The sequence below is a fragment of the Cloeon dipterum genome, chromosome 2 (assembly GCF_949628265.1).
Source record: "Cloeon dipterum chromosome 2, ieCloDipt1.1, whole genome shotgun sequence".
Classification (NCBI taxonomy): Eukaryota; Metazoa; Arthropoda; class Insecta; order Ephemeroptera; family Baetidae; genus Cloeon; species Cloeon dipterum.
This window is the reverse complement of record NC_088787.1, coordinates 12,021,405-12,045,319: the sequence shown is the minus strand read 5'-3', so window position 1 is coordinate 12,045,319 and position 23,915 is coordinate 12,021,405. Positions and strand designations below refer to the sequence as shown.

The following is a 23,915-nucleotide window of genomic DNA, read 5'->3' as shown; positions in this document are numbered from 1 at the left end:
CAGAAACTTCGTCAAAGACGGTCTTTAACATCAAAAGTTTTGATTTTCCAATCCTCACAACTTTAATTTGGCCTTGTGCGAATTCTGTCAAAAACTAACGTTTGATTTGAAATTTCTTTAGGTTCTGTCTGGATTTTTTGCTTGAAGAAAAAAGTTCTTTTGGAGAGTGGAAACTGGTTAGGTGAATCTTCCACATCAGGAGCAGCGCAGCGTGGGAAAGTGTCATATACCGACGACCTTGAGCTTGCAGTGTGAATCTTTTTAAACCCTTTGAATACATCAAATCCACGAATCTAGACGGCGCGCTGCGAGGCAAGCTGAAGAAATTGAATGATCTGCTCGCGGCGCTGATTAAAAGGCCTGCTTTGACCGGGTGCGTGTGCATTAAAACGAAATCACCATCTGCTTGCCGCGTGCTAGCGTCTTGGCTCCGACAAGACAAGACGGGCCAGGCCTCTCTCTCTCTCTCTCTCTCTCTCTCTCTCTCTCTCTCTCTCGCGCGGCAGCTGCTTTTCCCGCGGCCGACCTGGGTACATCATGCTTCCTCTCTTTTTGCTGCGCGCAGGTAAAAAGGTGTTGGCCGTCCCTTTTGCTCGCCCGGCACAGCATAAATCTTGCTTCCTCGACAACAAACTAGACTAGAGGCTTGCTTCCCAGCACCGATGGACTCGACTGAATGAACGTGCATGTGCGATGATTTTCCCCATTGTCGGCCGACGCGCTTCTTTGTTGGTCCAGCGCGTGATCGCCTTTTAAATGTGCAGCAACAGGAAGCTGTATAGCAGCGCGCGCGTGTGTACCTTTGCATTTGACACGCGTCGCATATATTTCTGCTCAAATTCACGCAATAAGCCAATTATTGCGCATTCGGTACAAAAGTTAATCTTCTCTTCCGCCCGCAAGCTGCGAATACAAAGCTCTGGGTATTATTTTCTATTCTTAAACTGCAATGGTGCAAAGGTTGGCCTTTCAATTATAATATATGCTAGAAAACGACGCAAAATTCAAATGATTTAATTTTTGATTCTTTGTTGTCCGCATTCAATTTTGCTCCTCTCTCGACGCAGGGGAAATTCGAGGTGGAAAAAGACTCGGTTGGTTATGCTGAGTATATTTTGAACTGTTTTATTATATGAAAGAATATTGACAATAATCTCATAATCATTGCTCCTCTGCCTTACAATTTATAATTTTTCTCATTATACAATCAGTGGACAAACATGAAAAAACTCTCAGTCTGTAATTAGACTCCAAAATTCTCTTATTTTGTTCGATGCTCACTGTCAGAGAGCGGATTTTCACGTTCCATTTCGTCTTCGATGAGCATCTGCTAAAAAATCCACATCAATTGAAAAAAGCGACGAGCGCACGCGCACGTGTGGCGACAACACATATCCGTTTTACAAAATATAATTATATATGTATATTATAAAAAACACTTTTGCACGAGCAACGTAAGCCGCTTGAATGTATACACTTGATAAACAATGCAAACGAATTTTCAATTCAATTCATAATCGCAGAGGCCGCGCGCAGCGATTATTCACAACAAAACGAATCGAATGGATCGCAAACGGGTGCTGAGCAAAAATCATCCGAAGCAGGCGCTGTTTTCATTCACTTTTATTTTTCTCTTCGCATGTACAAACAAGTCGTGTGTGTGTGTGTGTTGCCGAGTAGGTTTAAAAACTCCTTTCACTGTGTTCACTTAGAGCTTAAATTAAATAATTAGTACTCTCTTTCTGTGTCTATTTTTAAATGTACATAAACGTATGGCAGTGCTATGAGGTAACACTCATTGTCATCCAAATAACTTTTGTATCGTGTGCTTTGCTTTTCCGCTTCACATTGTTTTTTTTCATTTTAAGTGCCGTCTCCTGGATACTTGCTTAGCATTTTCGGTTGTTCCTTTAGTCGGTTTTGCAACGCAAGTGTCAACAAATTTAAATGAACAAATCATCAACAAATTTCAAGCATGAGCCCACTTTTCGAATTTGCCTCATCGAGTCTCCAATTGTTTTTTTACTTTCTTTTTCAATTTAATTTAATTTCAATCTTTTCCCGCACGATGTAGATAAATACACATGCAGCAGGGTTGAGATTATCGTACGCACAATCACACTCAAAAATTTATACGTGTAAACACACACATTATTTAAAACTGCTGCTGCTGCTAATAAATAGAAATGGAACGCATTCGTTTTCCACTTGACTCTTGCACTCAGATACGCAATTAAATAATGCTGCCCTCGTTTTCGAGTTTCTCTGGTTGTTTGATAGAAAATTTCGATGCAGCGCAGTCGAAAGTACCTCTTGTTATCAAAAGTAAAAGCTCTGCCGGGAGATATACATTTAGTTGGGGGGGCCGGGCTGCTTTTGATGCAAATTCGATGAACGCGTTCAAAGGCACCGGGCCTTACTCTGCTTACGCTTAGCTTATCGCTACGTCGGTGTGTGTATGTGTGTGTGTGTGTGTGTGTGTGTAGAGTACAAGCATTGTGAGTCAGTGTGTGGTTTTGGGGGCGCAAATATTGGCACTTTCTGGTTTTCGTTCTGTCTTAGCAGGCCGAAAAAAGGGTTGCCTTTAGTTTCTGGCTTTTAGTATCGTTTTTATTTCGGACCCCTGCGCCTTTTGGCTCGCTTCATCGAATCGCTGAACGCAATTTCCGGGGGTCTGCGGGAGGTCGGTGACCGTGAAGGGGGTGCGGCGGTGACACAATCACATTTTTGAGCCATTTTAATGTTTTATCCAACGCAAACACGAATGGACTGGATAAAAAGAGTGACGCACCGCGCCGCACCGTGCGACTGTGTGACAAGCAATCGGGGGTGCAAGTGAGTGAGTGTTCAAAGGGGTGGGGGGGGAGTATTCTCGGTTTTGCAAAAGATGTCTCTTTATTGCATTAAAGTAGGCATCGTTTTGGGAGTAACCGCAAACGGGGTCCACACAAACCGTTTATTTTTTAGCGTTCATATTTAATTGAGTATCTTGCGCGTACCGCTTGTGCAATTGATCCGTGTTTGTTTCCTTTCTTCTTTTCTCAAATACAAAGCGGGAGATATATCACTTGGCAGGACACGTAACAAATGTTAAAATATAGGTTCTTGGGAGGTATGGCGTTGAGCAAGTAGACTGGTTCGTAATTAATAAATTACTTAATTAGGTATGTGTGTGTGTGTGTCTGCGTGTGGGTCTGTTTTTATATTTTTTTTTCGGTCTTATCACAATCGAATACGCTACTAAACATTCAAACATGCAACACAAAAATTATCCTCAAAATGACTGGAGCAATTTTACGATTTCTCTGTCTTCTTCGCACACACAGATTTTGGAGTTTCGTACTGCTTTCAGAGCAAGTACGTACGTTTTATATTTAAATTTGTTCCGATTTCGCAGCCTTCGTCAGCAGGTTAGTTTTTATCAAATTGCAAAAATTAATTATTACTCTCATTTTCATTCAAGTCTTTCGATTGGATTTCGTTTTATTTTGGAGGACAGGAAAATTTCGTATAGAGTTCAAATGCTCCGACCCTTCGCTTCCGACAACTTCTGCCACTGCCTTCAATTGCAAACAACGAATTTACACGAATTACAGCTAGAGTTATAGAAAAATTATGAGAAAATATATGAATCGATATTAAAAACGTCTACAATTCTTTCAATATTGTTACATTTCGTAGTAGTAGTAGTGTCGTAAATTCATCAAACAACAAACACGGGGAATCGAGATTTCGAGTAGAGTGTGTGTGTGTGTGTCGAGAAAAATACTTTTGAGGTGCACATCGTGTGTGTTTTTGCTTCGCATTTTCAACCCTCCTTTTCTTACATAAATTAGACACAAAAATTCGCGGCAGATTTCCAAAGGGAATGTAGTACACGTACACACGTATAGCACAATTTGCGGTGGGGGAAAAATAAAAAAGGAAAAAGAAATGCCCAATTGAAAAGTCATTTGCTCGGAAAAATTAACAGCATTGAACAAGTCGATTTTGCGCTTGCGTATCTTGCGTGTGAGTGTTTTAAGTCTTTATAATTTGCATATGTCTGGAAATTGGGACTCGCGTCGTCTAAGAGTTTTTCATCACTTACAATTACATGTTTTGGATACCTGCATTTTCAGTGAAAAAATCATCATCTACTTTCGTGAGTGTGTGTGTGTGTGTATAATATATATTTATATATAACATGTGTGTGTATTTGCGTCTCATGGCGTTCAAGCACTTCAAACCCTTCATTGAATAGAAGCTCGCGAGCGCGCGCGTATTTTACGGCCGCCAGAGTTCAAAGTGTCCACGAGCGCGTTTTCTCTTATTAGATATATCAACTACGCGTACGTCTGCTTTTCTCGTTATAATCTTAAATTCATTTAAATTTAATTTTTCTTCTCTTTTTATTTGATAATTATTTGATCATATTATGCGTGATTGTATTGCTATGTGTATGCGAGTGAGAGATTAGCAGCGATATTTTTCCTCAATCAAGCACTATACGCAATTTTTCTTTTACAAAGCGGGTGGGAGGGTGGGTGGTCGAAAAACCGGGGGGTGCGCGTGCCAGGTGGCAAATTGGCCGGCCGGCCGACTCCCATTAGGCCTGTTTGGTTGGCAGACTTGGTTCGTTTGGCGATCGGCAAAAGCAGGAAAGTTGAGATTTTAACATCTAGACCGGGAGTGCGGCCGGGCCAATCGCGCCCCGGCCGGGCGGGCACCACGCGGCGGCAATTTCATTACCGGCGTTCAATTCAATCAAACATTTCGCGCTACACCACAAATTTAATAACGAAGCTCTCGGATCGTGTTATCGGAGTACGGTGAGACGAATTTGCGACAAAGGAAAAAGCGCGGCCGGGCCGGCGGGTGATTTTTTTTGAAAAACTGCACCCGCCGCCCGAGGAAATGCGGGAAGGCGAACCAGGCACCTCCCGCGGGAATGAATTGCTTGCTGCTCTGCGTTTAGGCCTCGAGAAACTCAAATTTCCTCACTACCATTCGCTCCGGAGCTTTCTGATAAGAATTCAATGCACCCAAGATGATACACAAGGAGATGCGTGAGCTGCTTTTGCTTCTGCCTCAGCGTTATTTGTTAATTTTTACTTGTAATAAAGAGTGGCTCGTTTTATTATTTTATTATGTATATATACACACACGCATACAAAGTGGATTTTACTCGAGCAGCGAGAGAGAGGCTGGCTACGTACGTGTCACATGTGACAGATTATTCCATAATTAATTAATTAGCTTTCGTATGGTAAATTCAAGATATAGAGTGAGATTGAGAGAGAGAGAGAACATTAAAAAATAACAGACTTACGATTTACAAGTGTTTTTATTTCTCTTTTTCATTTATTTATTTATTTTGCCATTAATAAAGAACTACAATCATCTGATAATTATACTAGATCTTCACTTTCATATACGAGTCGGCGCGGGGGCGGTCGGGCAGCCGCCCCCCCGGCCGGGCTATTGCATAAATATGTATCATATTTTAAAATAGAAAAACTTACTTCAACTCTAGGTTGTTTGTCACTTTTAAAATCTCGTATTTAAATTATTTACGTGTAATGTTTGTTTCACTCTTCATATATAAATATTGTGCAAACTTAAGGTGGGAGACATCGCATGTTCATACATGTTTCCGCTCGTTAAAAAACTGCGCAAATACCATATATATTATTTTGGTTGTTTTAATTGTTTCTTCTTTCATCATACACAATCAGTTGTTGGAAAAACACACATATATATGCATATGCATACCTTAATTATAGAATACCTTTATTATGTAGATCTTCAATGTGTAAAAAATAAAAAATACATTTTTATCATCATTATCATAGAAAAAAATATAAAGGGTTGCTTTTTTATCCTTATTACTTTTGAGTTTCGTCATTTATATTAGCACACAAAAGTAATAAAATATTCTGCTCGACGAGAAATAGGCACGATGCGGCTAGCCGAATTGAGAGTCAGCTTGATTAGCCGCTGTGGCACACACTAAAATGACATATTTTATCTTTTTTATGCTTCGATCCATCTCGTTTGCTCATTCGCTTTTAGAAATTCTCCGAACGGTCAAAGTATAAATTTATTGGTTTCGTCTGCTGCTGCTGCGCGTCCGTTTGTCCGGTACACATTTTATTGATTTTTTTCCCATCGTCGGACACTTACTACGAGAGAGACAAAAAGCAGCTTTTCCATTACAATCCTATGAGATTCGAGGAGTATTAACGGTTAGTTTCTATCTTATTGCAAGTTTGTTGCACCGAATAATCCTCATTGAGCAATAACAATGATCATGAACACAAACAATAATGAAAAAAAACGAACAATACGGCAGCGGCATATATTATCCGTGTATAATTTATGCTATTTTTTCATCATGCTTTTCTCCACTTTTCCATGTAAATAGAAGTCGCAAAATACATATAGTAAACACTGTCTGTCATCTCAGGGGAGGCGCGTTTAAGGAGACACGGGCCTCCAGGCGGCCATGCTGTTCTTTGCACATTTTGAGTTTCGGGTTTCCGTTTTGCTCTATTCAGCAAAAGTGTCTTTTGTTCTTGAGTGTGTGTGTGTGTGTGTACGTGAGATGGAGAAATGTCTGTGTGTAAGGGTGTGTCAATTTACATAGTGTGTGAGTGAGTGAGTGAGTGTGTGTGATTTCTGCGTCAATGTGATGACTCTAAATTTATAGATATTAGAAAAATACTAAGAATGACACAAAAAATAAATTAATAAATTAGCTGACTGTATTTGGTATTCTCTCTTTCTTCGATCGTTATATATATGTATCTATATATATAAATATTTTTATATAAATTAGGTCTTAACTAATTATAACATAGGCAAATAAACGAAGCAAACTCGCGAGAAATCGTGCGAACGAACGAACGAACGAACAATCAGAGCAGGGCAACTATCAAAATAATCATCAAATCTGCGCGTCAATCAATGCTCTCTTACGGCTACGTAAATTTATATATCACAAAAACAGAATAAATAGTTGATAGATAAACTTGTATCTCTTTTTAGGTCATTCAATTTCATCAGCATAAATTCACAAATGTAACAAATCATCGTCAATCTTTTCTTTCTTTCACCACCGCCTTAATTTACCTTTTTTGCGCCTAGCTAACAAGGGATATGTTTTAATTTGCCTTAAGTTATGCTAATGTTGTATCATAAATAACGAGAGGAATGGCGTATTTAATTATTTTCACTGCAGAATCCGTATGAGAGTGTAGATATACAAGAGAGAGTCTGTGTTTGTCACCGGGGTCTCGCGCTTGCTTGCTTTTGTCCCCTTCTCATCATCGTTAGCTATATCCCTGCAATTATTTTTATTACTCTCTATCATGTATAATATAGATATATGCAATAATTTATTTTTTCAGAGTCGTCGTCGTCGTATCATCCGTCTGTTTTGTGTGTGTGTGTGTGTGTGAGAGAGAGAGAGTGTGTGTGTCTGACAAGAGTGGGTTTTCCGCCGAGTTTTTCATGCGCCAAAATATATTGTTCGCCTTTATTTTGCTTTGTTTCTGCTATCGTCTATGTGTCCGCGCATTATTTGGTTGCACATGCACGCATATATATGTTTACACTATCGGTAAGCAAAAATATGGGGAATCGCTCATTTTTACTATATCTTGCACTCTCGTCCAGCTTGGAGAACCAAAGTTGTGTATTGTGTAGCCCCCCAAATGGCAGTTACGTGGAATCACAGCCCTGAATGCTGCGTTCTATAGTTTGGTTCGTTCAAATGTCTTCCGGATAATTTGATAATAATTACTTTCTCTTTTTTTTTTGTCTTTGACTACGGAATTCGCGGGGCGGGGGCTCGGCCGAGTCGGCAGATATTATTTTTTTCAGATAGAGCTTAGTAAATAGAGATATAGAGTACAGATCGAGATAGGAGTGGCGCGCGCAAACTGGTCGAATTTCAAATTTAATAGTATTTCCGCTCTAATATAGATAGATATACGCTTTTAAAATATCGAGAGAATCAATCAATAAGAGTCAATGAAAATATGTACACATTGTTGAGTTTCGCTATCATTTACTCTTCGGTGAGATAACAATCGGATGCTCGTAAAATTTGTTAACCGATCAATTGTTGTTTCTTGTTGCTGATAATACTGCTCTCTAAAGTCTTACATCGCAGGGTGTGAGTGTGTGTTGTGTGGGGGTGAGGGGTGTGTGTGTCTCATTTCAGGTCAGCTACGTACGGAGGAGAGTTATATTTTTATGTATATAATATAATATGTTGTATAATTATGTGTATTCGTACGGGAGAACAGGGGCATCACTTACTAGCGAGTGTGTCCGTCCGTCCGGCCGGCCGAGGGCTGCGTCTCGACCGGGGGTGGCTCGCACCCCCGCTGACGGCACAGTCTTTATAGCCAGACACAATTATGTGCACTCTTCAACGCATCAATATAAACAACAGGCAGCGAATAACGTAAAAAAACAAACACACCAGATGGCGGGGTTCTCTGTACGTTTTATATTGAAAAAAATTCTCGAATTCAGTTTGTTCGTCTGGTCCGTGTGCAAAATAGAGAAGTGCATCCTGCCAACTTACATGAGAACTTATCGCTAGCTACATTTTCATAATATTAATCAGATATATAGAATTAATAATCGTAGCAAAGATAATAGAATCAAATATATGTATAAATCCTCAATTAAAAAGCGTATTGTAAAAAATCATCATCTTGCTTCACCGACGAACGAGAGAGTAGAAGGGCTTGAATGGGCGGTCGGTCGGTCGGTCGTCCGGGGTTGCTTGCTTCGTTGTGTGTGTGTGTGTGTGTGTTGGTGAGAGTCTGCGGGGGTGAGGCGAGGGTGTGCGGGTGAGAGAGGGGCTTAGGAGAAGATGCGGATGGCCTGCATTACCGGATGGTGGCACTGGGGACAATCCCTGGCCTGCTCGGCGCAGTCGAAGCAGAAGAGGTTGTGGCCGCAGGGCACGAGCGCGGCCGCGACCTCCTTGTCGCCGCAGACGACGCAGTCGCGACGCCCACCGGCGCCGCCCGACGACAGCGAGCCGATCGAGTCGGTGGGCGAGGCGGACAGCGCCAGCGGCTCCGACGAGGACACGCGTCCGAGCAGCCCCTGGACGGCGCCGCCGCCGTTGAGAGCTGTCGAGATGCCGTTGAGGGCGGCGGCGGCGGCAGAGGTGCCGCTCATCAGCGACGGCAGCTTGACGTCGCTCCAGATGGAGACGGCGCTGTCGAGCGAAGGCGACTCGCCGAGGCCCTCGTCGTGGCTGCCGCTCCACATGGAGCCGGTGAGCTCGGCGAGGCGCGACGTCGATGAGGTCGAACTTGAGCTCGAGCACGACGAGAACGGCGCCACCTCGGGCCGGAAGTAGGCCGGCGGCGGCTGCAGCACCGTTGCCGACGAAGAGTGCACCGACGGCGCGACGTCGGCGAAGCACGTCGACAGCGCGTTCAGTCCGTTCTTCAGGATGGTGTTCATCATGTCATCGTCGAGCGGCGGCTGCGCCGACGCGGGGCCGCCGTCCGAGCCGTCGTGCAGGCCGCCGCCGGCGCCGGTGCGCATGGCGATGTGCGCTTCGATCTCGCGTCTCGCCGCCTCCACGCTCTCGGGCAGGCCGGTCACCTCGAACACGGGGTCCTTGTCGCGCGACGGCGTCACGATGTACGTGTGCGTCTGGTGCTGGATGCGCTTGATCGTGGCCCCCTTGGGCCCCACCACCAGGCCCACCACGCGGTACGGCACGCGCACCTGGATCGTCACGTGGCCGGGCATGCTGTTGGGCGCCGCCGCCAGGCCGGCCGCCGACGCCGTCAGGTTGGCCAGCGTGCTCGACTTGCGGCTCGCGCGGATCTGCGAAAAGTGCTCGGCCGCCGACAGGATCTCGCGCTTCGCCTTCGTCACGTCCTCCTTGCGGCCCGTCACCACGAACACGGGCTCCTCGCCGCGCACCGGCGTCTTGATGTACGTGTTGGTCTTGGCACGCAGCGCCTTGATCTTGCACCCTGCAACACAAACCAAAAGCAACCTCTGTTAGCCACGTGCAAATTAAAACAGCAACACATCGAACAATTTTAACAGCAACAACCGAATTGCCACGGCAGCTTTTTTCCGAACAAACAGCAAGAGAGTCCATTTTTTCCTCCAGGAAGCAGGCAAGAGTCAAAATGAACAGCGTTTCGGTTTCATCGACGATTTTCACTCTGCTTCCGATCACAGCTCTTTGCTCGGAACGACGCAATCGACACGAAACGCGCAAATAGAGCCGCGAGCCAATTTTCGCTGGCCAGGCTGAAAATGGGGAAAAAAGGTGAAACGAGAGTGTAATTGCTGGCCAACAATTGAACGGCAACAATGTGCAGCTTCGGGGCGATCTAGAAATTGTGCACGCGAGAATGGGTTGGAAGCAGAAGAATTTGCGATTGTTCGCCGCCGCCGCCGCTGCCGCCACTATTTCGGCGGCGATCTCGCGGGAGAGATAAAGCCTGGCGCTATTTCTATGCCTTTGGGCCGCATTGATTCGCAAATAAAGTGAATAGAATCCGTCCAAGGCTGTCTCTCTTTCCGTTGGTCGGCCGGTCGGTCGGTCGGTCGGTCGGGCCGCTCTTCTCACTTTTTAGCAAAGCATGACTTGCGTGTTCGAGTAAAGGCACAAATAAGTTGCTTCCTCCTGCAAGAGGCCGCACTACTTATTTGCCGCTGCACATACCATAAACAAATGCATTAGAAAAAGTCGGCGGACCGAAATAGAGCCCCGGCTGGCCGGCCGGCCGGCCGGCGCACCGCCGACCTCCGTCGAAAACTGGCGGCGCCGTTTCTTTCGCAGCAGCGATTCCCATTTCAAAATTCGAAATTAAAAATAATCAAATTCCATTGGAACCGATCAGGGCCGAGAATAGAGTCGGGGATCGGTGTCGCATGCACACAACGCGATGCCGGCCCGACCAAGCACTGAGCAGGCCCCTCTCGGCTCATTGCCCGCGGCGGCGGCGGCGGCGGCGGCGGCAGCCCAAAGACAAAACACTCGAATCCCGGCATAATCGACACACACGCGCGCGAGTGGCCAACGTTTTTGTCTCCTTCCTGTGACTTAATTGCATATATTTTTCGTGTTTCTGTGTGCTTAGCGCGCTCGTCTCTCTCTCTCTCTCTCTCTCGATGTGCTCCCGATTTACACTCTGAGGTCACGTGAGCAGCGCTGGGAGTCGGCTCGAAAATCCCCCATGGCTTTTACCGCCGCCGTCTCTGGCAGCTCGCTAGTCTGCCGATGTCGTGCGATACGGAAAATGTGGAAAACTGCTTCGACTCCAAAGTCCAAAGGATGGTGCGGCCAACGCAAATTCCTCTTTCTCGCTAAAAACTAAACGTAATCGGGTTGACACGAAGGAAGAGCAATCTTTCCCGACACTTGTCAACATGTTGTGAGCTTTCGGGGACACGATTTTCGGTTTTCCTTGGTCAATTAGGTGCGACGCCCGTGAATTATAGACAGCTTGGGCCGGAACGACAGCTGATTGCATTCGTGACAGACAGACAAGCGATTTGCGACGACTGCTCACTCTCCCATTTCAAACATAGCCCGTGGACGAATTAAAATTAGCGACATTTGTCATCACTTGTCGATCTGTGTGGCGGGCAGCGGCGCACGCACGCCTCCGTTTTTCTATTTTCGCCGCCCGTCACCGGCTAATTGCGGCAAAACGAGCTCCTTATGTAATGAATGAGACTCGTGTCTTCGCCTCCGCCCCGAGATTCGGTCAAGTCGATGCGTAGCCGGCCACGCGGCCACCGACTGACTGGCTGACACTCGCTCATCGCGAAAAGCGCCGGCCGGCCGGCCGGCTGATCGATCGAAACAACGCGGCGACATGTGGTGCGCGCGCGGCGCCGGCGAAGCGAACCCTCAGCGTTATTTGTCCTAATGCGAACCGGAAAGGGAAGTGGCGAGGCGACGAAACCGCCGCACAAACACACGCACCGCTGGCTGGCTGGCTGCCTGCCTCGAGACAACAACAAATTTCCACGTGCGCCACCGCGATTGCGATCAATGGTCCGGCCCCGGGGCCCCGGCCAACGCGAGGCGAGACGCTTTTCGGCATTTTCTCCGCTTTTTTCGACGGCACCCACTGAAACCCGATCACTGCCGGAGAAACACAATCTGTAGCCGTGGCGGACCTCCTGCTCTCCTGTTGTCATGGTGCGAGAGTGAAAGAGCGAATTTCTCTCCATTTTCCGTCCCGTAAACACTGGGGCACGCACGCCCGGCAGGAAACTGCTGGTGTAATTCGAGTGGCCGGGCCAGGCCAGGCCAGGCCGTCCCACCACTCCCGCCGACCGGCGAGAGCAAATCTGTCAAGGCGATTCGGCGGCACAGGGTCCATTTGAGCCGATTGTCGCCCGCCATCCGCTCCGCTCGCCCTTTGCCGCTGATAATTATTCAGTTTTCAATTCAAACCGAGCAGTTCGCGCGGTTCTCACGACGTCGACAGGTCGTGGCAGGAAGTTGGCCATTTTCGTACGGGTTCGTCTTTCGCCCTCTCGCGGCCTTGCAAATTGCCACTTTCCCGGCGGGCGACGAAACAAAAATCGCCCTTCAACGTGCCGCCGTTGGGTCAGCAAACTCTAGGCCATTTAACCAGAGGAAGGCTCCCGCAGGAATCAACTTTTTACCTTCTCCACCGCAGATTTGGCAAAACTCCATAGATGGCCGGCTATATTCTATTAAAAAAAGCGTGCCCGGTGAGCCCCAGCCCCGGAGAACTGGAATTGATCGGGCTGCTGGGCGGCTCGGCGGGCTGGCTCCGGAAGCGCTCTTGTTATTTTTCTCCTCTGCCTGCGCCGACCAGCCTTAGGGCTGGCCGACCGGCGGAAAATCAATACGCGTCGCATGTGAATTGCAAATGAAAACAGCATTGGCCTTTGAGAATAATCTGAAGGACGGGTGCTGGTTAAAATTAGACGCGCGCGCACCCGTGATTTGCTGGTGCCGGCCGGCCACGTTGTGCACCGTCGTCCAGCGGCGAATGAATTACCGCCGGCAGCTCGCCGCTCGTGCTCTGGCTGCTGGCTCCGCAGCGATTGTTTGCACTTGTGTTTACGCCGAGCGAGCCATCCTTCGCCATTCGCGATGCCGCCAGTTTCACTTTCAACCAGATTGAGAGCGTTTAAAGGCGTGAACAGCCTTTTTATGTCTTTGTCGCCGTCAAACTTTTCATGTACTTGAAGATTGCAATATAAACGCTGCATTGTTCCGGCACTTTGGCTCCTCTGGCGGTCTGGCGTAATTCCCACATTCTTCCGACGACGAGCAGTCGGAACGATACGATTAGCCCAACAGAGTGATCGAATTGCAGCCTACGCACGCTTTCGAAAGGGTGTTTACTAAAAAAGCTTGTCAATTGGCGATTTGGAATTTTTTAACAAATCCTTGCAAGTCTACAGAAAGCAGTCGAAAGGATTAAGCAAGAGCTTTCCGATTTCCTGCAAAAATTAACACAGTTCGTTTCCTAATTAAAATATCGCAGAAAAAGCTCTGAAAAGTTTTATAATTTTTTTCTATTACGCAAAGCAGTTATAAAATAATTTCAACAATTGCTTTTCTTTATTTAAAAAAATAATTGTATAAATAGAATTGGAATAGTAAATAGACTGGAGTTGGAGTTAGATGTGCGCGTTTTATGAACATTAACACAAAAGCATCTCGAGTGTCCTATTTTTAACAAGGCCTGCGTGCTTTCATCGCCTGTCGTTACTTTTCAGCGGCGGGCGTTCGTTCGTTCAAACAACATTCAGTGTGCGTCTCAGGGGCGAGAAATGCGAGAATGCAGTAAAAGTGGCGAGTCGGAAGTTGCGCCACCCTTGGCTCGAGGTCGCGTCCTGGCGGTTTGCGGCCCGTGTCCCTAGCCTCCGATCACGTGCGGCCGGCCAACACGTGTTGCCGTGCAGCCAGGGACACGTTTTGCGGCTGAAAATAGCAGATTCCGTCCGTTCCGTTTCGTTCAGTGCGAATCGCGCGACGACGAGCAAGCGCTTGTGGGCTTTCGGCCGAGCACCGAGCGCGATACGCGATTGCATGCGTAGAACCCACTTCAGGGCAACACACACACACAGACAATAAAAGAGCGGCTGCCGGAGATACTTGATATACCACGCGAGACGTTCTTCAAGGTTAATCGCTCCCCGTAAGGACTCGGGCTGGCCGGCCGGCCTGCTTCCACTTTTCGCGCGGCCGGCGGTGCAACCAGCCGGCTCCAACTCAGCCTTTCCGTCTTGCTCTTCAAAACGCCTGCGATCTGCGATTGGCGATTGGGTTTCGGCCCGATTCTGCGGGTCCTCTCGCTCATTGTGCAGGCTGCAGGCGCCGCCAGACGCAAATCCCCATCGCGACATGTGGGTCGCCGTTGCCGAGCCGCAACCTTCCACTTTCCTAGGCAAATTGTTTGTTTGTTTGTTTTCCCGCGCGCACGCCGCAATTTCCTATTTGTTTATTTAGCGCCGGCCGTAGCCGTATTCGTTCGAGGAAATGATATGGATACGCGATTGCAATGCGGCCACTCGACACCGACTTGATCACTCGAGTGGCCGTGAAAAGCAAATTTTCAATCACTGCTCCTCCCGTTTTTTCACTTTAATTGCGAAAGATTAAGTTTGGCAAAATCTCAAAATTTAGTGGCACACTCGGAACAGGGTTTTGTTTTACTTTTATAAAAAATAAATCAATATTGAAATTGAAGCTGAAGGAGCAACAGAAAATTGAGGACGGAATGAGTTTACGACGAGTGACGATCGTCTAATCCGACTGCTTTAAGCCAAAAAGGTACGCACGGAATTCTCCTGTTTCTTTCAATCTCTCGCACGCACGCAAAGCAATGAAAGCGAGCCGAGGAGGAGGAGGCGGCGGCGGCGGCGGCGGGCGGCGGAGAACAAGGGATGGGTGAATCACCGCTTAATTTTCAGCATAAATACCGGCCGACGGACAGCAAAGCAAAGCAAAGCAAAGAGCGGGAGAGTGGTGCAGTGCGGATAAAAATATCTATCGCTGGTCGTGCCACCGCCACCGACATGCTTTTCTTTTCTTTCGCTTGTTTCTCGGCAGGCGCAGGGGCAAGCAGGCGGATGATTAAGTTTAATTTATTCCCGAGCAGCCGTTTTTCTCAGGGACGACACGAGAGAGAGAGAGAGAGAGAGAGAGAGAGAGAGAGAGAGAGAGAGAGAGAGAGAGAGAGAGAGAGAGAGAGAGAGAGAGAGAGAGAGAGAGAGAGAGAGAGAGAGAGAGAGAGAGAGAGAGAGAGAGAGAGAGCAGCCGCGTCGTGCGTCTGCCCGCCGCCGCCGCGCGACCCAGGGACCGACCAAAGGACAAAATTGAATTGCTGATTTATCAATTATTGCAACATGCCAAAACAGCAATTCAAATTCGACTGCGTGTGCTTGTGAGATGAGAGGGCGGTCCTCCAGAAAATCTTTTATTTATTGTGTTGAGTTATGTGCATGCCAAAAGGCAAATAAAAGATTATTATTATTATTAGTATCAGTTTAAAATAAAAAAGAAGAAATTGCTCTGGCCGTTCGTGCAGATGCAACTCATTGCTAAGTACGCGCGCGAGGGCCAATTTTCAATTTTTATTTTCAATATTTTAAACTTATGTTTTCAATTTTTCTTTGTGTGTTTCAATTTGACTAATTTGTAAATACTCAGATGGTGTTAAAGTAACTTAATTACTGTACTGATGTATAAATGCAAATAAATTATCTAATCTAATCTAACGAGCCGGCCAGCTGTTCATTTGTTTACTATTGTTTACACATTCGACCCGTCATTTCTTCGCTTGTGTGTCAAATTCGGCACCGCGCTACACACGTGGAGAGTGTGGGCGCCTCATAATGCCCAATTAAAACACAAAAGCGACACTCACACAACTCAATTAGCCACTTCAAAAGGAAAGACGCGCAAATTAATGCGAAAGAGAGCGGGAGACGAGACGAGATCAAAATGGATTCGAAGGCGGCGATTAAAAAATGTGAACACACTGAAAGCCATGTCAATCAATCAATTAATTACCCACGCGGCCCAGGCACGCGATGCATTATTTAAAAATTTGAAATTGCGTGTTTTTGACACTGAAAGGTGCTGCTTAACTAATTCATTCTCTATGCACCGTGTGCCGACTTCTGTGCGTTGCTTTGCTCATTTTCCCACTTGCTGGCATGTTTTATTGTTGGTTCGAAGCACTGGCCCAGAGGCAAGGAAGGGAAGCACGGTTGCCACATATTATACCGCCCGCCTAGCCTTTTCTTTGCGCACAATGCGAGTGGAGGGTGGAGGGTCGTTGAATCGGGCCAAAACACAGGAAAAACAGGGCTCGCTCGCTCGCACGGGATAGGAATGCACGCAGCGTCCTTCGCTCGCTCGCTTTCTCTGCCCAACGAATTGAATGGCGGCGAGTGCAGCGCGCTTGCATAATATGCCGCGCCGCGATTGGAAACAATGAGCTGCGACAAACACACAGGGGCTGGCTTCGTCTGCCGCCACAGCCACAGCCAGAATCGTGCTCAGCGACCACGTGGCCGGCTCGCGATGCGTTTGGCACGGTGCGCAGCGCGATTTCGGGCAGCCCTCCTCGCTAGTTAATTGTCAGCTGCACTCGGCTACAAAGTAGTGTGTCTCGCTGCTCGAAAACAAGCACTTTCCACGCTTGCAACGAAATAGCTTGTGTGTGGAAATCCATCTTACCTCTCTTGTCTGTTGTGGCATAATCATATTTTGTCTTTTCGTGTGTCATCGTTGCGATACAAGTCGATTTATTACTTTTAGTACGACTTTAACAGACCAACAACACAAAACGTACTTCTGTTGAATTTGCGCAGGATTATTTTAATCTTCGATTGGGTGGGTGCGGGGGGGGGGGGTGAAAATTAAAAATGTCCCAATCTCATATTGAAAAATCATGCAGCCGCAACCAATGAATTTTACTCTTTGATTGGATCATGAAATAAAGATTTGGTTAGAAATGTGTCAATTCTTGCGAAATGCTTCGAGGGGCTTTCAACGGCGTCGGCTGGCTGCTCCATTTTGCCCCATCACACGCATTTTCCGTTCAAACGCCATAAATCGCGCGGCTGCGATGCAGCAGCAGGCATGGCTGAATGGAAGGAAATGCGCGGCGGCGGCGGCGCACTCTCGCGTAATAGTCGGTTGCTTCCTCTGACTGAATTCGCCCAGGCTGGCTGGAAGGCCCCCCTGACCCCTGATGCGGCGATATCATCGGTGCAGTGCAGAGCGCAGCAGAGAAAATATAAAAAAATCAATCTCTCTTGATTCATAATCGGGCCGCGCGCTCGCCCGGTGTTTATTTTAATTCCGCGGCCGCCCGACGTGACAATCTATTTGTGGCACCGCGTATACACGTTTTTCAGACATTTTCGAGACTCGAAAGCGCGTGGGAGGCTTTTCTCCCTCTTGTCGACGGATTTGCCGACCGACGGCGATCAATTCATCAAATGCGTTCGACGCTCGCTTCAAAACAAAGAAAACTGAATTTTGCAGGCAGTTGCCGTCGGCTTGAATCGACCTCGATCGACCGCAAAGGGGTGGAGGGGCGAGGGAGAAATTGTGCTGCACGTGTTCACGGCTGTGCAATCTCGAATCGTGCGAATTCCGAGCGGCGGCGGCGGCGGCGGAGGGCCTCTCGAGTTTGAAAAGACCTGCGAGTCGCTGAAACAAGGGCGGCAAGGGGTTGCAGGGGGTGGTGCCGATCGCTCGCACCGCATGCCGGCCGGCAGGCCGAGAATGTACGCGTGCAAGTACCAAGTACGCAGCCTCGCTCTCGTACGTGCACACGATTTCCCCCCGAGGAGCGCGCTATCAAGATGGAGGGTTGGCACAAAGGGTTGGTCGGTCGGTCGGCGCCGCAGATCGATTCGGGTGGCTCGGTGCGCGCCGACCCCGCATCTTTCCGCCGAACGTGTGCACGGCTGGCGATTTTCGAGCCGTCGGGCTGCCATCGACCGGAGCGCGCGCGCGACCGACGCCTTGCGGGCTTTCTCTCATTTCGATCGAATCGAATTATGCCAAAAGCCGGCTGATCGGCCGACTCGATTGCATTATTGCCACACATTCCTCCCTATTTTCGCGTCCCGGCCCCGACCACCACCACCACCCCACAGGCAGGCAAACATTGCACGTTAGCGGCCGAGGTGACGAAACGAGACGCTGTTCAGTTCCAACATTTTAATTCAATAATCAACCGAGATAAAACGAGGCAATCGATCGGTCCGATTGTTTGTTCCATAATTTGTAGTCGTTAGTTTTACAACTAGGGTCAAGACAAGTAGTGTGCGTCAGCAGCCGACAGGAACAAAATCGCGGTCTCGTTATTTTGCAGGAAAATTCGTCCAAATTGGTCCGAGAGGAAATGATCCGACGACGAGCGATAAAAGCATTTCTTCGCACTTATCGCGCGCACGCCTTAGCCTTGATTGATAAGCGTGGCTCGCCTTTCGACTTATCAAGAGCAGAGCCGTGCGAGTGAGCCAGACTTTGTGGCGCGGCGCCTAACCGGCCGGCGCGGACGGCCGGCCGGCATGGCGAAGGCGCGAAACGCTTGATTAGACCGGCCTAATTGCCGGCCCGGCCTATCACAAACGGATGCAGCAACAATCTTTCCTCGTTTGCTTCAAAATAAGGAAAATACCAACAGAGTGTGCTAAATAATAGTCAAGTACATAATAATATTTTTCTAATAAATTTTTGAAATGCCCTAAAAAATTGATGATTTTGAATTCTGCGCCAAATTATTAATGCAAAATTGGACAGCTACTCAGCTAGGGCACGTGGGTCGAGTGTCGTCGAGATTCGGCGCGACTGCTGGGCCACAGCTATGCACGGCGTCCTCGTCCGAGCACGTGGTCGGCCTTCGAGCCGGATTTTTTTCGAGCGGCAACGCACCACGGCCCCTGCGCCGACCGAGGGGCTGCAGGGCGGACGCGGTCGGCGTCGGCCCGAGTTATCGAGCGGCTCGCATTTTCCGAAGCATGGCCGTGCACCGAGGGACCGGCCGGACGAGCCGAGCCGCCATTGCACGCGCGCGAGCGCGACTTGCCAGACCACGAGGGTCGAAACTAACTGTACGCTCGAACTCACCTTGTCTTCCGACGATTTCGGCAACGTGCTCGCTGCTGGGCACGGGCACACACTCTGTCATGTTCTGGCTCTTCTTGTTGCGCTGGTCGTCGGCGTACGACGGGTTCATCGGGTCGGCCGGTTCGACCGCCGAATGCGGCGAGCTGAACCCGAGCATGGAGAGCTCGAAGGCAAGCTGCAGGGCTCTCTGGTCCTCGAGACCGTGGTCGCCGGTGTTCCGGTCCATCTCGTGGAACAGACTAGCAGAAGCGGGCATCACAACCTCGATGGCGCAGGTTCATAAAAGTCTGTGTGCTCGCTCGCTTGCTCGGGGCTGCCCTCGTGGTCGATAGTATGCAAGTGCGAGAGCTGCTGCACCGGTCGTGCGCACTGCTGCTTGCTGCTGCTCTGCCGGCTTCACTAACACTGGCAAAAGCAGAACGAGACGACGAGAGCGGCACTGGCCGGCCCGGCCGCGGCCGACACCAGACGTCTCTCGTGCAGTGGTGGGGGGGCTGCCGCCCCGGCCGCGCCAAATTCAAACTGCCGACTTTGCGTGCACAGCAGTCGCGATGGTGGGCACACCATCTTGTTCAGACACGCCCCTCGAGTGTGGCATTAGCAGGGCTCGTCGGGTGGGCGTGCCCGGTGCCAGAGTAAAGGACGATCATGGCGTCTCCGCTGGTCCTGGTCCTACTTGTCTTCTTACGTCTGCCCGCCGCGCACGCACGGCCGACGCTCGGCGCCTTGCCGTTGGTCTTCGGCCGCCGCCGCTCGACTCGAGGGTGCTGCCACAAAATGGAGAGTGCAAACTCTCACCCTTCACCCCCGGCCGGCCAGCTTTGCAGCCGAACTAACATTCATAATGAGGATGTGTGCTAATTTGCAAACGCAACGCCTGGGTGTTGTCACATCGATCGATTTTATTGTTCAAAATAATACAAAGACAGGCAAAATTACAATTTTGAAATAATTTAAGTTACAGTACACAGTAGAGGAACGAGAAACAATTAATTATAATACAGTTCCAATTATCTGGGGGCACTTCTTGTCAGGGAATAGTCCATGTAAATGCGCGCGGGTGCTAATTAAACCGTGTGTAGAAATGCAAACGCCACCAAAATAAGTGCAATCCAGTCCGCCGCCGGTCAGAATTTGATCCGAGACACACTACACACGAAGGGCTTCCTCCAACTTCTTCCTGGCACTCAGCACTCGCTCCTCCTGCCGCTTTATGTCGTCCTCAGCCACCGACACAGCCTGCAACACCAAAGCAATCCTCGTGTTACGCCTCAAACAAGCGAGCACAATAAATTCTACTAGTCTTATCAGCGCCAGCACTAAAAAGATACTTCCCAAATTTTTGTTGAGAGCAAGTAGGATCTGAATTGATTGTTGTATCCTGCGTTTAACCGTGCTTACTCTTTCCCAATTTGATTAACTGCTGGCTCCAGGCAAAATTGAAATGAATTTCGCGCTTATAAAATAGAGTGACCTGGACAAGGGGCTGCTCTGGATTGAGGAAGACGCCGGGGTTGCGTTCGAGGGCTGATCGGGAGCCGATCTGGCCGGTGATTGGCTGCATGGAGACGTGGAGGGCGGTGGCGACCGACTGCAGGATCGTGTCGTCCGCGACGTACGGCCCGACCGGCTTCAAGCCCCTTGGCAGCTCCATCGAGCAGAATTCGTTTCCGTCGATGTCGCACGCCTTCAGGCCCTCCAGCCGCTTTTCCCAGAAGAGCTGTTTCGGTTTTTCCTGAGGGCCGTGTTTCAAGTCAGACTTGACTTTGCCCTCCTGGTTTTTGTACAGAGACACGGGCTGCTTGAAAATCGAGGCCGTCTGTCTTATCGGCGGCACCAGCGACGAGTCGTTCCTCACGCCTCTGTTTTGACTCTGCAAAGCCTCGCGACGGCCTCCGGCTGACGCGTCGTAAGGCGCACTGCAAGCATTCATTGAACCCATCAACCAATGCGGCGTCCTGATTTCCAGCATCTATCACGTACCTGAAGTCATACGGTACTCCGATCTTGTGCTTCTTGCTGGATTTCCTGCTCAACATGGTGTTAATTTTGCCGGTGCGAAAGTCAAAAGTGGCCAGGTCTAGTCCATCCCCGATGTAACGAGCGAGTTGAGGCTTGCTTCGGAACTTTTTTCCACTCGGGCTGCAAATTATAAATTAATCAACATTTTAACCTTTGACAAGTCTTAGAAAACCAACCTGTAATAATAAACATCAACTTTTCCAGCCGAGAGACCCGATTTCCTGATCACTTCTTCTCGTTGCCAGCCTTTAGGTAACGCCGGACAGTCGTATTTCTTTCTCTCAACTGACATCGTACGCACCTGTTAATTTTAATTCAAAATTAGGTTTCCGACCAAGAAACACGATACAAACGCGATTTAAAATATAAATTATTGACACAAACTTCATTTGTTTACCTCCAATACAGTTGTTATGTTACATGCATTCGCGATAACATTGTGCGATTTTTCGACTGATTTAAACCAACACCAGTTTAACAAACTTTGAATTCAATGCAATGGCTACTGGCTAGGACATTTCAATTCAAGAAAAATTCATAGTAAGAGAATTGCTGCGCAAAAAGCACAAATTATCACCTATATCCTGCTCATCGGACTGCTGTTCCAGAAGCGAAACAAAGAAGCCACATTGAATCAGTGCTGCCACAAAAACGTGCATTCAAATTTATTAAAAGTACGCATTTTAAAATTCCAAAGTGTAAATAATGGCAAATAAATTTAATTTTAAAATCTTATCGAACAATTTAATTTTAAGTTCTAAGAAGTTCGCAGCGACAAAAAAATTATTTCACATCTGATGGAAAATTTGGATGTTGGCAGCGAATAAACTATAAGGGGGCGTATTCGTGAAATCAAACACTAATATTTTGACCTACGTTGACCTTGTTGGCACTGTCTGCAGTCTCCACTCCAGTCGCAGTCGGCCACACAAAGTCATTCACGACCCTAATTCTCAGTGAGAAGGTGCCGCAGCTGTCCAGAAACAATTTCCAAGGTAAATTCACCGAGCTTTTAAGTAATCTTACGTGTTAACAAAACCCACAGCCCAGCTGTTTCGCTCACTCGACAAGCAGTCTGCCTGGATACCAAAATTCCCATTTTTTATTTTCGTTTCCGGCACCCATGAGAGCAAGAGCTTGTCCGTCTAGCTATCGAGTTGAGCAAATCTTTTTGCTCTCATGATTCGATGCAAATTAAACAAACGTCATCGGCAACATATTGGGTGAAAGGAAAGAAGTTCCTGTTTAATTTTTGTCAAAATTTCCTTCACAAGGGAAAAGTGCTTGAAGTGCGTGTTACAGTAGATACATACGCACATAATAATTGATGTAAAACACGAGGCGGGCTCGTGGACAAGACAGCATGAGTTGCGATGGGCCAAATTGAAATTTAATCTTTGGTCATTCTCGGGGCAATGATATAATACGTTCACAAAAGTGAAGAAGAGGATGTATTATCATCATCTTTATTGTCTTTTGGCGAGGTCATACATAAGATATTGTTATAATTCTAAATTTATATAAACTGGCAAAGCATTGTACAAATGGATTTTAAAAAATGGATTCTGCTGCGAGATCATTAATGTCTCAGGCGCGTGATAGGCATGCGGCGCGTGCCGTGCCCATACACGTCCCTGGTCTTTTAGAAGTAGGCGGGGTATTTTTTTTTAACAAATTTACATGCCTTGAACAAATAAGTGGAAAACACTAGAAGCAGGTTGTACCGCTCAAAAAGTGGTCTCGCGGAACAGAGCGGCAGTACCTCTCGACCGCCAGGGCACGAATCAGCCGCTTATGTAATAGAGTGCTACGGGTTTTCACTATGTATTCACTTGTGCGCCGCATTGGGGGCAGAATCAGGCTAAAAAAATTGAACACAAGCCACAAAAGTGAGCGAGGGTGAAATTTTCAATTGGCTGCATCGTCGTGGTGAGAATTTTAGATCGGCAAAAGCGGTTGAAAAGAAAATTGCTCTAATTCCGATCTTGCGTTTGGTGTCTGGGCATTTCATGGAGCTAACATAATTGCTCCATTTTTACTTAATTTGAGTGCTTTTTTATGTAGCTGTCGTGTGACGATTTGCTCTGCACCTACCCTCCGCGCCGCATATTGATCCGGCCCCAACCAAGGTCGAAAAGGACAAATCGAGATTTGACATTTTTCTGGCTCGGAGCCACACACGCATTTTCAATACTGATCTGAGCAAAATGCTAACTTTTGCTGGCCCAAAAAAGTCCCTTTTGGGCGCACACATAGAACGACCAGACCAGATCGATAAGAAAACATGATAGCTGACATCGTTTCAGTCTGACTCGGTTCATTGAGATTTTAGACGGAGAAAATGTTCCAAACTGATAAGACAAGCGACAAGCAGTCGAATTATGTATTATGAATGTTCTTTGTCTTAAAATTGTATGAGATGAATGGTCGTGATGACATGATGGTGTTTTTGGCCGCTGTCGAACGAAGACACGCGCCATTGGTGTTAAAAGTGGCAATGACAAGATTTCTAATAAAACAAAGAATATAATATGGATATATATTTACTATTTCGCTGGTGCTGGGACGAACTGTCGAATCGGAAGCGGACTAGCAGAGAGTTTGGTTGAAAAGCGCAGTGGGCACAATTGTGCCAATTGTTGGCATACCCATTCCCATTGGCAATGTCCACGGAGCAAGGGAGGAGGCGAGCGGGCTGCCGTGTTGGTTACTTTCGGTTTATTTTTGAAACCAAAGCGAGGCTCGCGGCCGCTTAATG

General features: G+C 47.6%; 2 protein-coding genes across 4 annotated transcripts; both read right to left on the bottom strand.

Annotated features, from left to right (window-relative positions):
- Positions 1–1,099: 1,099 nt before the first annotated feature.
- On the bottom strand, positions 1,100–19,548 carry LOC135934986 (RNA-binding protein MEX3D). Its single transcript, XM_065477016.1, has 2 exons — positions 19,136–19,548; positions 1,100–10,001 (listed from the first exon to the last, which is right to left on the bottom strand). Exons 1-2 carry the CDS (start codon positions 19,389–19,391, stop codon positions 8,863–8,865), a joined length of 1,395 nt encoding a protein of 464 aa, XP_065333088.1. The 5' UTR covers positions 19,392–19,548; the 3' UTR covers positions 1,100–8,862.
- A 465-nt stretch (positions 19,549–20,013) lies between these two features.
- On the bottom strand, positions 20,014–23,845 carry MBD-like (methyl-CpG-binding domain protein 2). Of its 3 annotated transcripts, none has more exons than XM_065480328.1 (5): positions 23,705–23,845; positions 21,334–21,458; positions 21,119–21,277; positions 20,610–21,054; positions 20,014–20,374 (listed from the first exon to the last, which is right to left on the bottom strand). In XM_065480328.1, the coding sequence occupies exons 2-5, from the start codon at positions 21,447–21,449 to the stop codon at positions 20,285–20,287; spliced, it is 810 nt and encodes a 269-aa protein (XP_065336400.1). In that variant the 5' UTR covers positions 21,450–21,458; positions 23,705–23,845; the 3' UTR covers positions 20,014–20,284. The 3 variants fall into 3 exon arrangements, with proteins under 3 accessions (XP_065336400.1, XP_065336399.1, XP_065336401.1); XM_065480327.1 differs by lacking the exon at positions 23,705–23,845 and adding an exon at positions 21,736–23,649 and having other exon boundaries at positions 21,334–21,460; XM_065480329.1 differs by lacking the exon at positions 23,705–23,845 and adding an exon at positions 21,555–21,728.
- Positions 23,846–23,915: the final 70 nt, after the last annotated feature.

Excerpts from the sequence above, each read along its gene's own strand:
- MBD-like (XM_065480328.1), bottom strand. The coding sequence starts at position 21,449 with ATGTCAGTTGAGAGAAAGAAATACGACTGTCCGGCGTTACCTAAAGGC. Across the intron at positions 21,278-21,333 it reads GTTGATGTTTATTATTACAG|CCCGAGTGGAAAAAAGTTCC; the intron begins GTTGGTTTTCTA and ends TATAATTTGCAG. Across the intron at positions 20,375-20,609 it reads CAGAGCAGCCCCTTGTCCAG|GCTGTGTCGGTGGCTGAGGA; the intron begins GTCACTCTATTT and ends TTGGTGTTGCAG.
- LOC135934986 (XM_065477016.1), bottom strand. The coding sequence starts at position 19,391 with ATGCCCGCTTCTGCTAGTCTGTTCCACGAGATGGACCGGAACACCGGC. Across the intron at positions 10,002-19,135 it reads CGAAATCGTCGGAAGACAAG|GGTGCAAGATCAAGGCGCTG; the intron begins GTGAGTTCGAGC and ends TTTGTGTTGCAG.